We start from the raw sequence: 10,242 nt of genomic DNA, 5'->3' as shown, positions 1-10,242 counted from the left end.
CTAAGGGGCTGGCAGCAGATGCTTGCACGGGTTTCTCCTGAGGACCCGGGGCATCACCACATCCCCAAGGTTGCCAAGGCTTCAGAGCTGCATGTGGCCAACCCGCCTGCAGCGGGAGGAGCCGGCTGAACTCCTGCCTGGTCCGGAGAGCCAGGGAGGCTGGGGGTGTCCTCAGCCTTCTCTCATCCTCCCAGCCTCCCACCACCCCCACAGTACAGCTCCCGCCCCCAGCCCCGCTGCCCACCCTCCATGGCCAGCACAGGACTGAGTGTGCTCATGGCGACCGCTGGCCTGTGCCCGGCTGACCCTCTGGGGCTGGGGTGCAGCAGGAGCGTAGTCCAGCCTCTCCCCACGTGGAGTCCCTGAGTCATGTCCACACGGGCGCCCCCTTTGCCTCGAATCCTGTCCAGCCGATGCAGACCTCTGCAGCGACGCTGGTACGCAGCTGTTTGTGCGTTTAGTCTCACCATCCAGCCAGGGGCAGGACCACCCACCGGGTCGGCATCCTCGTCTCCCCGGATCAGGCGTGTCTTACGGAATCCTCCTTTTACCAAGAGGTCGGGGGGCCTGCAGGGCTGGGCGCTGGCCTGAAAGGGGCCGTCTGGCGGCCTCGGGATGCGCCTGCGTGCTGACAACTCGACGTCTGTCACTTCCCTCCAGGGTCCTGCCCGCCGGCCGCCCAGCCAGCCAGCCAGCATGCCAGGGATCTGGGGGACCTTCAGCAGCGTGGTTTTCTACCTCACCCTGGCCATGGGCCTCGGGGGACTGCTGGGGAACGCGCTGGTGCTCTGGCACCTTGGCCTCCACATCAAGAAGAGCCCCTTCGCCGTCTACGTGCTCCACCTGGCCGCCGCGGACTTCCTGTTCCTGGGCTGCCAGCTCGCCTTCTCGGCCGTGCAGGCGGCCCTGGGCTCTGAGCACAGCCTCTACTTTGCAGTCACCTTCGTGGCCTTCTCCATGGGCCTCTGGCTGCTGGCGGCCTTCAGCGCCAAATGCTGCCTCTCCGACCTCTTCCCCGCCTGCTACCAGGGCTGCCGCCCCAGACACACGTCAGGCGTCGTCTGCGGCCTCAGCTGGGCCCTGGCCCCGCCGGCTGTGCTGCTGACCGCCGATGCCTGCGGCCTGCTGCGTGAGAGCGTGCGCCTGCTGGCCTGCCTGCACTACCACGCGGCCAACGTCGCTGGGCTGCTGGTCCTGGCCTGCGCGGCTTTCGCGGCTGGCCTGGTCCTCCTCGTCTGGGGGGCCTGCTGCTCCCAGCACCAGCGCCCGCGGTTCTACTACACTGTGCTGGGCTCCAGGCTCCTGCTGCTCGTCTGCGGCCTCCCCTACCTCCTCTGCTGGACACTGCGCCCGTACCTCCCAAGCTTCCTGCTGTCCACCTTCTTCCCGAGCCTCTGCGGGCGGTCCTCCAGCGCTCCCTGGGGGAGGGCGCCCAGCTGGGAGCCGGCGGGGTCTCCCTGCCCATGGGCCACGTGTGGGGGCCGCCCTGGCTGCCCCCCACCCCCCATCCCTTGCCAGACCCTCCAGGACTCCATGTCATTCCCCGGCTCACTCACTCTGGTGACCCAACGGCTGGGTGCCAGGTGAGAGCTGTAGTCTTGACTCCCCACCCCTGGCCTGCAGGGGACAAGGGCAGCCCAAGGACCAGGCCAGAGACATAGCAAGGAGGCGGGGAGCCCCCAGGACTGGGGCGAGGAGGGGCACCCCAGCTCCCGCCTCCTTCCCACCCTGCCACCAGCTGAGGCAGGAGTGAAGAGGACATGGCCCCCCAAGGCCTACATGGGGAGCTGGGCAGAGGGGAGCCGGGACACTGGCTGAGTGAGGGGCTGTCCTCACTGAGGCCCAGCCCCCCAGGGGACCCCTCCCAGGACCTGCCCTGCAGTCTCCCCACTGGCCACCAGATGGCGCGGCTTCCCCACCAAGTGCACACAAAGCCCGTGGGCAAAGCCTGGGTCACTGCAGAGCCAGGTGCCCCCTCAGCCCTCCCCTGCCCCTCCCAGCCCCGAGGGTCCTTGACACCTGCTGCCTGGAGGGTGCCCTTGCTCCCCATGCCCATCTTCAGCTTCCCCTCCTCCAGGGGATCCTCTGTTCACCCATCACTCCCCACCCATCCCTGCCCACCTGCCACAGACCCTGCCCCTTCCCCTGCCAGCACCCCACCCCCAGGGCTTCCCTGGTGAAGAAGGGGAGGGAGGGAGGGAGACTGATGGTGGACGGACTGGTAGATGAGTGGATGGACGGATGGACGGATGGTGATGCGGAAGAGCGAATGGGAGGGAGGAGGAAGACAGCTGACGCCATTCTTTGCAGCTTCCGAAGTGGAGTTCCTTGTATGTGTTTCTGATGATATTTTAAAATGATACTTCATGGTCATTGTCAAGACTTTCAAGTCCTACAGAAAACATTGAAAAGCTAAGTCTCCAAACCTTTCGGACTCAGAGGGAGGCATGTGAGGCATAGAACCCTCCAGCCGTGTTCATTTTTGTGATGGAGACCCATAGAAATTTCAATTTTTACCAAAGATGAAGACATTCTATACCTGCTACACGAAACCTGTTACAACAATGCCTGTTACAACACCAGGAGAATTGTTTTTTAAAAGTTGTCCCTTTTCCACTAGAAAAGGTATGTGCTGCTCATCCTTGGGACTTTGGAGAACGCTAAGGAAAGGAAAGAAGACTTACCTGGACCCCTTCCCGGCCCAGAGACACTTCTGCAGGTTGTCCATCCTTCCCGGGGTGGACAGGACTGTGGCCACCCCAGGTCCTCCCACCTGGTCTCCCCAGACAGTGCCCTGAGGACTGGATGATTCCAGCCAAGGGAGGCCATGGCTCTGACAGCCTAGCAGGCTCAGGAAGGAGGGTCAGCGACCTCAGCCTTGGCTTTGGGGGTAAGATGGGGAGGGGCCGTCCATTCTTGGGACCACTTCACGCTGGACCCAAGGAGGGGTGTGGCCTCCTTCCTAGAGTCCCTGGAAATGCGATGAGGGTGGGGCGGCCTCAGAGATGTGCTAGCATCAGCCTCCACCTCTCCCAGCCCCAGGAAGTCGCTGCGGGGCCCCCTGAGGGGCCGTCCATCTGCGTGCCGCCGGCAGAGACAGATAGGCAGCCGGGCAGCTGGCATTGTCTGGGGTGTGTGATGAGCAGCCCCCTCTGGACAGATGGGCAGGGCCGGACCTCTGTCCCGGAGCCCGCTCCTGGGGAACGGACGCCAGCCTGGGCCCTGTAGAGCCAGTGTGTCCCCAGTCCCGGAGACGTGACGCCACCGAGAGGGGCCTGCAAAGGCAGGACTGGGCTCCTGTCCCTCTGGCGTCTCTCCAGCCGGGTGACCTCCGGCGAGTCTCCTGACTGCGGGAGCCTCGTCTGCAGAAGGAAAAGCAGAGTAGCATCTCCGACCTGGACTCCGAGGAAGGAGGCAGGAGGCCAGGCTGGTGGAGGGCGGACCGTGACCTCCCTTCCTGACCTTCACGGTCAGCCGCGTTGCCTCTGCCATTTCCAACTCCGTCTCTGGGCAGAGCTCCGTGTGTCCCCAGCCCTCCCTGACCTTAGCACAGAAACCGCGCTGACGGCTGGCACCCCGCCCAGCCCCCAGGGCCTGTCCTCCTGTCTCTCTGTCCTGTGACACTGGGAGCTTCCTGGCAGTGGGCGCCCTGCTCTCAGCTCTCCTGGTACCCACCCGCCCAGCTGAGCATCCGGCGGGGCTCCTCCCACCTCGTGCTGCACTTCCTGTGCTCATGTTTGAGCCTCAGTGTTCGCGTGTCTCATCGGAAGGCGAGCTCCTGGGGGTCGGGGTTGGGGCTGTCTCCCTGGGCTGAGACCCGGACGGCTGGGAGGAGCGGCCTGACAGGCATTCGTGGGGTGGGCGGACTGGTAGATGGGTGAGCGGGTGATGGCACAAACGTGGGATTCAGTGAGTCAACGATGTGGCTGAAATGGAGCGCCAGTCAGAGGGATCAGCTCAGGCTGATTCTGGGAACTTCTGGGTCAGCCGAGGCCTGACCACTGACCTGACACCTGAGCAGAAGATGGGAGACGCGAGGGACCCAGGTGCTCAGAGCCGCCCCAGCCCATCACCAGCTCGCCACCCCACTCTCCGCTTTCAGCCAGCAAACACCAGCGGAGGCAACTCAGGGCCAGAGGCGGGCGGGAGCTCGGGGGAGGGTGACGGCAAGGTGTGGCCGCTTCCGCAAGAACTCAGCGTCTGGAGAAGTGATGGACACGTCCGCTCCATCCAAGGACGGCACGTGAAGAGGCTGAGAGAGGCCCCGTGTGTCCCAGCTTGACCTTGACAACCATCAGCGTGTCCACCCCTTTCTAGTCGTGCATGTCCCGCTGTGCATGACAAACCATCCAGCCTCCCTAGTGTTCCAGATGCAAGGAAGAGGGTCACGTGCCCCCCCGCTCATAAAGCAGAGGGGGCTTCTAGGAGGAGGGGGTGCCAGCGCTGATCCCGGGACTGCCTGTGTCAGGAAGGGACTACCACCCGTGGGGGACCGTCTGAGAGGCCCCCAAACACAAGCAGAGAAGAAGAGAAAGAAAGAAGGGGGCCCCAGAGGAGGCTGAAGGCGCTGGATCCTGGGATGGGACGGGCATGCCCTAGACATGAGACAGCGGTCCGCCGGGGACAGTGGGCGAGACCAGCCACGCGACCCTCCTCCTGGGCCGGCCTTTCCTGTGGTTCCGCTCAGAGCAAGTGTAGATACTGTGAAACAGGTCAAGTTTCAGCTGGTTTTTGTTTTCTTTTTTTTTCCATGTGGATAACCAGCCATTCTAGTAACATTTGTTGAAAAGGCTTCCCCTCTCCTATGAATTACATGGCGCCTTTGCTGTAAATCAGTTGATTGCACAGGGAGGCGTCATTTCTGGGCTCTGTTCTGTGTTGGTCTGTTTTTCCTCATGCCAACATCACACTGTCTTAATTACCAGCATTAAAAATAAGTCATGAAATCAGGTGGTCTACAGTATTATATTTCTTCTTCAAAATTTACATTTCCCCATATGGTTTAGAATAAACCTGACAATTTCTTCAAAAATCTACTGAAAAAGTGACCGGGATGGCATTGAATCTATTCAATTATTCTATGAAAACTCATGGGGGGGCTTCCCTGGTGGTCCGGTGGTTAAGACTCTGTGCTTCCACTGCGGGGTCGAAGTTTCCATCCCTGGTCAGGGGACTTGCTTCTGCTGCACAAGCCACGGCCAAAAACACGTCATGGGCAACTGACACCTTCGCACTATGGAGTTTTTCGATTAATAAGCATGTTCAGTTGCTAAGTCGTGTCCAACTCTTTGTGATACTGTGGCTTGTAGCCCCCCACCCCCAGGCTCCTCTGTCCATGGGATTCTGTAGACAAGAATACTGGAGTGAGTTGCTATTTCCTTCTCCAGGGGATCCTCCTGACCCTGGGATTGAACTCACATCTCTTGCCCTGAAGGCAGTCTCTTGCATTGCAGGCAAATTCTTTACTGCTGAGCCACCAGGAAAGTGTGTTTTAAACCCTGCCTCCCCTCATTTAATTCAGTCTTTGACTTCTGTCACATAAGTTTGTAGTTTTCAGCGTAAGTATCTTGCTCATATTTTGGGAAATTTATCCTGAGGTGTTTGAAGCTTTGATGCTATGCAGAATTATCTTTTAATTTCATTTTCCAATTGTTTCATCTTGACTTTTTATATGACTGAATAACTCTCCTGCCAACTTTCTAAATTAGTTCTGAGTCTTTTAAAATTTTTGTTTATTTTTTTATTTATTTGGCTGTGTCCGTTCTTAGTTATAGTTCTCAGGACCTTCATCCTGCATCACGGCATTTAAACCCTTAGTGGCAGCCTGTGTGGTCTGGCTCCCTGACCAGGATCTAGTCCCCTGACCAGGAGTGAATCCCAGGCGCCCTGCATTGGGAGTGTGGAATCATAGTCCCTGGACCATAGTCATCTTTTTGAAGTCTGCTTTAGGGCTTCCTATGTAAACAATCATGTCATTTGCAAATAGAGATCATTTTACTGTTTCCTTTTATTTCCTTTTCTTCTTTTGTTGCACTGGCTAAGACTTCCCTTCAGTGTTGAATGGAAATGGTAAAAATGGTATCCCCGCCTTATTCTCAATCTTACAGGGAAAGTGCTCAGTATTTCACTACTAAATATGATGTTAAATATAAATTTTTTGTATACACCCTTTGTCATACTGATACAATTTCCATCTATTCCTAATTTTCCAAAAGTTTTTTTTTTAATCATGAATGGGTATTGAACTTTACTGCACCTTTTTCTTCATTTATTGAGATGACCTTATGGTTTTTCCCCTTTGGGGCTTCCCCGATGGCTCAGTGGGAAAAGAATCTGCCTGCAATGCAGAAGACACATGCAGGTTCGATCCCTGGGTTGGGAAGATCCCCTGGAGGAGGAAATGGCAACCTGCTCCAGTATCCTTGCCTAGAAAATCCTACAGACAGAGGAGCCGGGCTGGCTGCAGTTCATGGGCTTGCAAAGGGTCAGACACGACTGAGCGACTAAGCGCGCGCACACACACACACACACACACACACACACACGGCTTTTCTCCTGTAGTCTGTTACTTTGGTGAACTTCATTGATTCATTTTCCAATGCTGACCTCATAGTCTCTAGATAAACCCCACTTGGCCAGAATATATAGTCCGTTTTACATATCAATGATTTTGACTTGCTAAACATTTGATAAGGGCATTTGCATTTACTTTTGTGGGAGATGCTGCCTCTGGCTTTTTTTCTCATAATGCCCTTGTCAGTTTGGAGTATCAGTTGTCCCCTTCTATGCTGTAAGAATCTGGGTAAGACCAGTACTATTTCACCAGAGAAACCATCTTTCGCGGAAGGAGTGTCAAATGCAATTTCAGTTTCTTTAACAAACACAAGGCTACCCGGATTTTCTTTTTCTTCTTGCATCAGTTTTAGAAAGAATACTGGCGTGAGCTACCCTGCCCTCCTCCAGGGAATCTTCCCAACCCAGGGATTGAACCCACATCTCTTATGTCCCCTAAACAGGCAGGCGGGTGCTTTACCATTAGTGCCGCCTGGGAAGCCCAGCTTAAGGTCTACTTTATCTGAAACAAGCTAGCTGCCCTGGCTAGCTTGTCATTATTGTCTGAATGGCATATGTTTTCATTGTTTTCTTTCAATCTTTGTGCATCTGTGGCTCTTATAAAGAGCACATTATTGGGTAGTATTTTTTAATCCAGTGTGAAAATCTCTGCTTTTTATCCAGAGTATTTAGTCCACTTACACGTACTATTGGAGAAGGCAATGGCACCCCACTCCAGTACTCTTGCCTGGAAAATCCCATGGGCGGAGGAGCCTGGTGGGCTGCAGTCCATGGGGTCCCTAAGAGTCGGACACGACTGAGCAACTTCACTTTCACTTTTCACTTTCATGCATTGGAGAAGGAAATGGCAACCCACTCCAGTGTTCTTGCCTGGAGAATCCCAGGGACGGGGGAGGCTGGTGGGCTGCCGTCTATGGGGTCGCACAGAGTCAGACACGACTGAAGCGACTTAGCAGCAGCAGCACGCGTACTGCAATTATTGATGTGACTGAGTGTAATCTACCATCTTCGTATTTGCTTTCTATTTCTCACTTATATTCATTGTCCTGTTGAGCTTCATTTCTTGTCTTTTTTTTGGTTAATCAAATCATTTTTAGTGCTCCATTTTATCTTCTCTATTGGCTTTTTAGCTACAGCTCTTTGTTTTATATTCTGGCGGGTTTCTCCAGAGATGATAATATGCCCTTTTAACTTATCACAGTGAATAGCAAAGCACTCGACATACAACCTAAGGACCCTCCAACGGATGAGGCCCTTTTTCCTCCTCCAGCTCTTTGGACTATTTTTATATATTTTATTTCTACAAATGTTACAAACCCCAAAATATATCTTTACTACTCTTGCTTTGTAGAAATTAAGAACAAAATATCCTTTTATGATTACCTGCACATGTATATCATTTCTAGCTCTCTTCATTTTTACTTTCAAATTTGAAGCACTTCTCTTCAGCCTGAAGAACTCCCTGTTTTCAGAAGAATGAAAAGCACCAGGACCCGGGCCTGTGACCATGGCTGAGTCAGCAGGCCTTAGAATAGACTAAACAAAGCTATCGAGTCTGTGTCTTCCTCCCATGGGACGCCTGTAGGTGAGCAGACTCCCCTCCCAGAGAAGGGGCCTCCCGGGGCTGGCACGGGCCCTCCCAGCAGGGAGGAGGAGTCCACAGCCCTCGGCTCTGGGCCCCTCCCAGCCTGCAGGAGCTGAACTCGTGCAGAGTGAATGCCTGCTTCCTGGACCTGCCGGAAAACTGCTCTGCGGTCCAGGGAGGCCCTCGGCCTGTCTGCCCTCCCTCTCTGCCCTCGTGCGGGGCCCTGGCATCCCACTTGCTGGCTAATCTTTGCCAGCCAGAGCTTCCGGGGGCCCACCAGTCTGCATTTGGTCACCCTCCAGTAGCCCCAGGCGTCAAAGGGGGACTTGGAGAAGAGACCACACTCTGTGTGGAGCTCCTGACAAAGGTGTTTCACGGCCTGGAGACCGCCTGGCATCCCGAATGGGCATCAGGGACCCTACTCGCCCTGAGAGCTCATCAGCAACCACCCAGGGCAGGCCCTCGGCGGTCACGCTGGGCCAGAGGTCAGCCGCTGGGGGCCTGCGAGCCTGCGATCAGGTACCTTTTGGGCGTTCACAGCGGTTAAATCTTAATTACTTAACAGCACTTACAGTTGGGAAATTTCCCTTCAAACTTCCTATTTCGGGCCTCTCCTGAACGTCAGAGGCTGGCAGAGTTCACTTGCTTTGCCCTCTGCACACAAAGGAAGGGTGGGGCAGCCTCCTTGTCAGGGTTCCTCACCGCCCCCCAGAGGGCCCCCTTCTCCACTGTCACCCTGAGCCCTGGCCACTCTATTGCATCCCTCTGTCATTTCCTAGATCGAAGAGGAAAGTGAGTGGGTCTTCTTTGCCCCCTTTTTTGGTGAAAAGTAGGGAAAAACAGACCCAAGGGACCCCCTCGCCATGAGGAAAAAAAGGAGAGAGCTTGTTTCTTTGTAAGTAGGATGAACATTCCTTTATGTATAATGTGCAAAAAAACATGTGAGACATTGAACTCTCTGCAAGGGTAAGATTCCCACCGCCCGCGGCCCCCCCACCCCACCCCGCCACGGATGGGACCCCTTCATCTTGCTGATGGAGAGATGGAGGGCCAGACAAAGTAGGGGCTCCGCCGGTCCCCCCGCTGGGCTGCAGCAGAGCCCGGCCTCTTGAACATCTGTGTGGGCATGTGTGCAATGCTGGCCCAGACCCTGGGAGCCGCGATGAGGACGCTGGTGTCTCAGCCCCTCAGGCCCAGGCCGGTGAAAGAGGTTTCCCTGTCCTCCAGCAAGCAGGCGGCAGGTGGCCTGCACCGGCCTAGTGGCCTGGAAAGATGGACTGCAGGTGGAGGGGAGGCGGCTGCAGAGACACTGATGAAGGACGTTCTGCGGCTTCCAGTGGGGACTCCCCAGCCTCGTCAGAGAGACAGGGAGCAGGGAGCAGACAGACAGAGAGGTTCCTGTGCCTCATGCATTGAGGAGCTGCGAGCAAGGCCAGTCTGGGGCTTGCTCCTCGTTAGCAGCTCAGTAGGAGGCCTCTCAGTACCTGTGCGCTGGGAGAAGGCCAACTCCTCCCAGAGCAGCCTTTCGGGATCGAATTGGAGGACGGGATTCACTCCAGGCTCAAAAACATTGCCTCTGCCTTCTCCATGGGGCCTGAAATTCCACCATTAACGTCACACTTTGGGGGTGAAGGGACATACATATTGACTTGTCTAATTAGGGAGGGAAATAGCAGAGTGGGGATGGCTCCCACTGCCAGGGTGCGACCAGGGTTGGCCAGAAAACATGGAATGGAGTAGGCAGGTTTTCAGGATTATATGTGGCCCCTGAGCCAGGCTAGGAGGAAGTGGGGAACCAGTAGGCCTCCAGGGCCAGAGGCGCCACCTCATGCCAGGTGCCTGCACAGCACTTCTTTCTATTGTTTTAAAATATCATCATCACCACCACCATCACCACCATCACCATCACCACCACCATCACCACCATTACCACCCACCATCACCACCATCACCATCACCACCATCACCATCACCACCATCATCACCACCATCATCATCACCACAACCACCACCACCATGACCACCACTATCACCACCACCAACATCACCACCATCACCACCACCACCATCACCATCACCACCAC

At 55.7% G+C, this 10,242-nt stretch overlaps 1 protein-coding gene across 1 annotated transcript in view; it reads left to right on the top strand.

Annotated features, from left to right (window-relative positions):
• The first annotated feature begins 413 nt into the window (after nt 1-413).
• Nucleotides 414-10,242, top strand: part of MRGPRG (MAS related GPR family member G) — a 15,105-nt gene continuing 5,276 nt past the window's right edge. The window contains 7 exon segments of the mRNA XM_055583253.1: nt 414-437; nt 661-1,387; nt 1,390-1,472; nt 1,528-1,583; nt 2,787-2,890; nt 3,631-3,770; nt 4,103-4,171. Coding sequence (XP_055439228.1) covers nt 414-437; nt 661-1,387; nt 1,390-1,472; nt 1,528-1,583; nt 2,787-2,890; nt 3,631-3,770; nt 4,103-4,171 — 1,203 coding nt within the window.

This window comes from Bubalus kerabau, chromosome 5, assembly GCF_029407905.1.
Source record: "Bubalus kerabau isolate K-KA32 ecotype Philippines breed swamp buffalo chromosome 5, PCC_UOA_SB_1v2, whole genome shotgun sequence".
Taxonomy (NCBI): Eukaryota; Metazoa; Chordata; class Mammalia; order Artiodactyla; family Bovidae; genus Bubalus; species Bubalus kerabau.
Note: the sequence above shows the minus strand (reverse complement) of the source record. Positions and strands in the feature narration are given on the sequence as shown.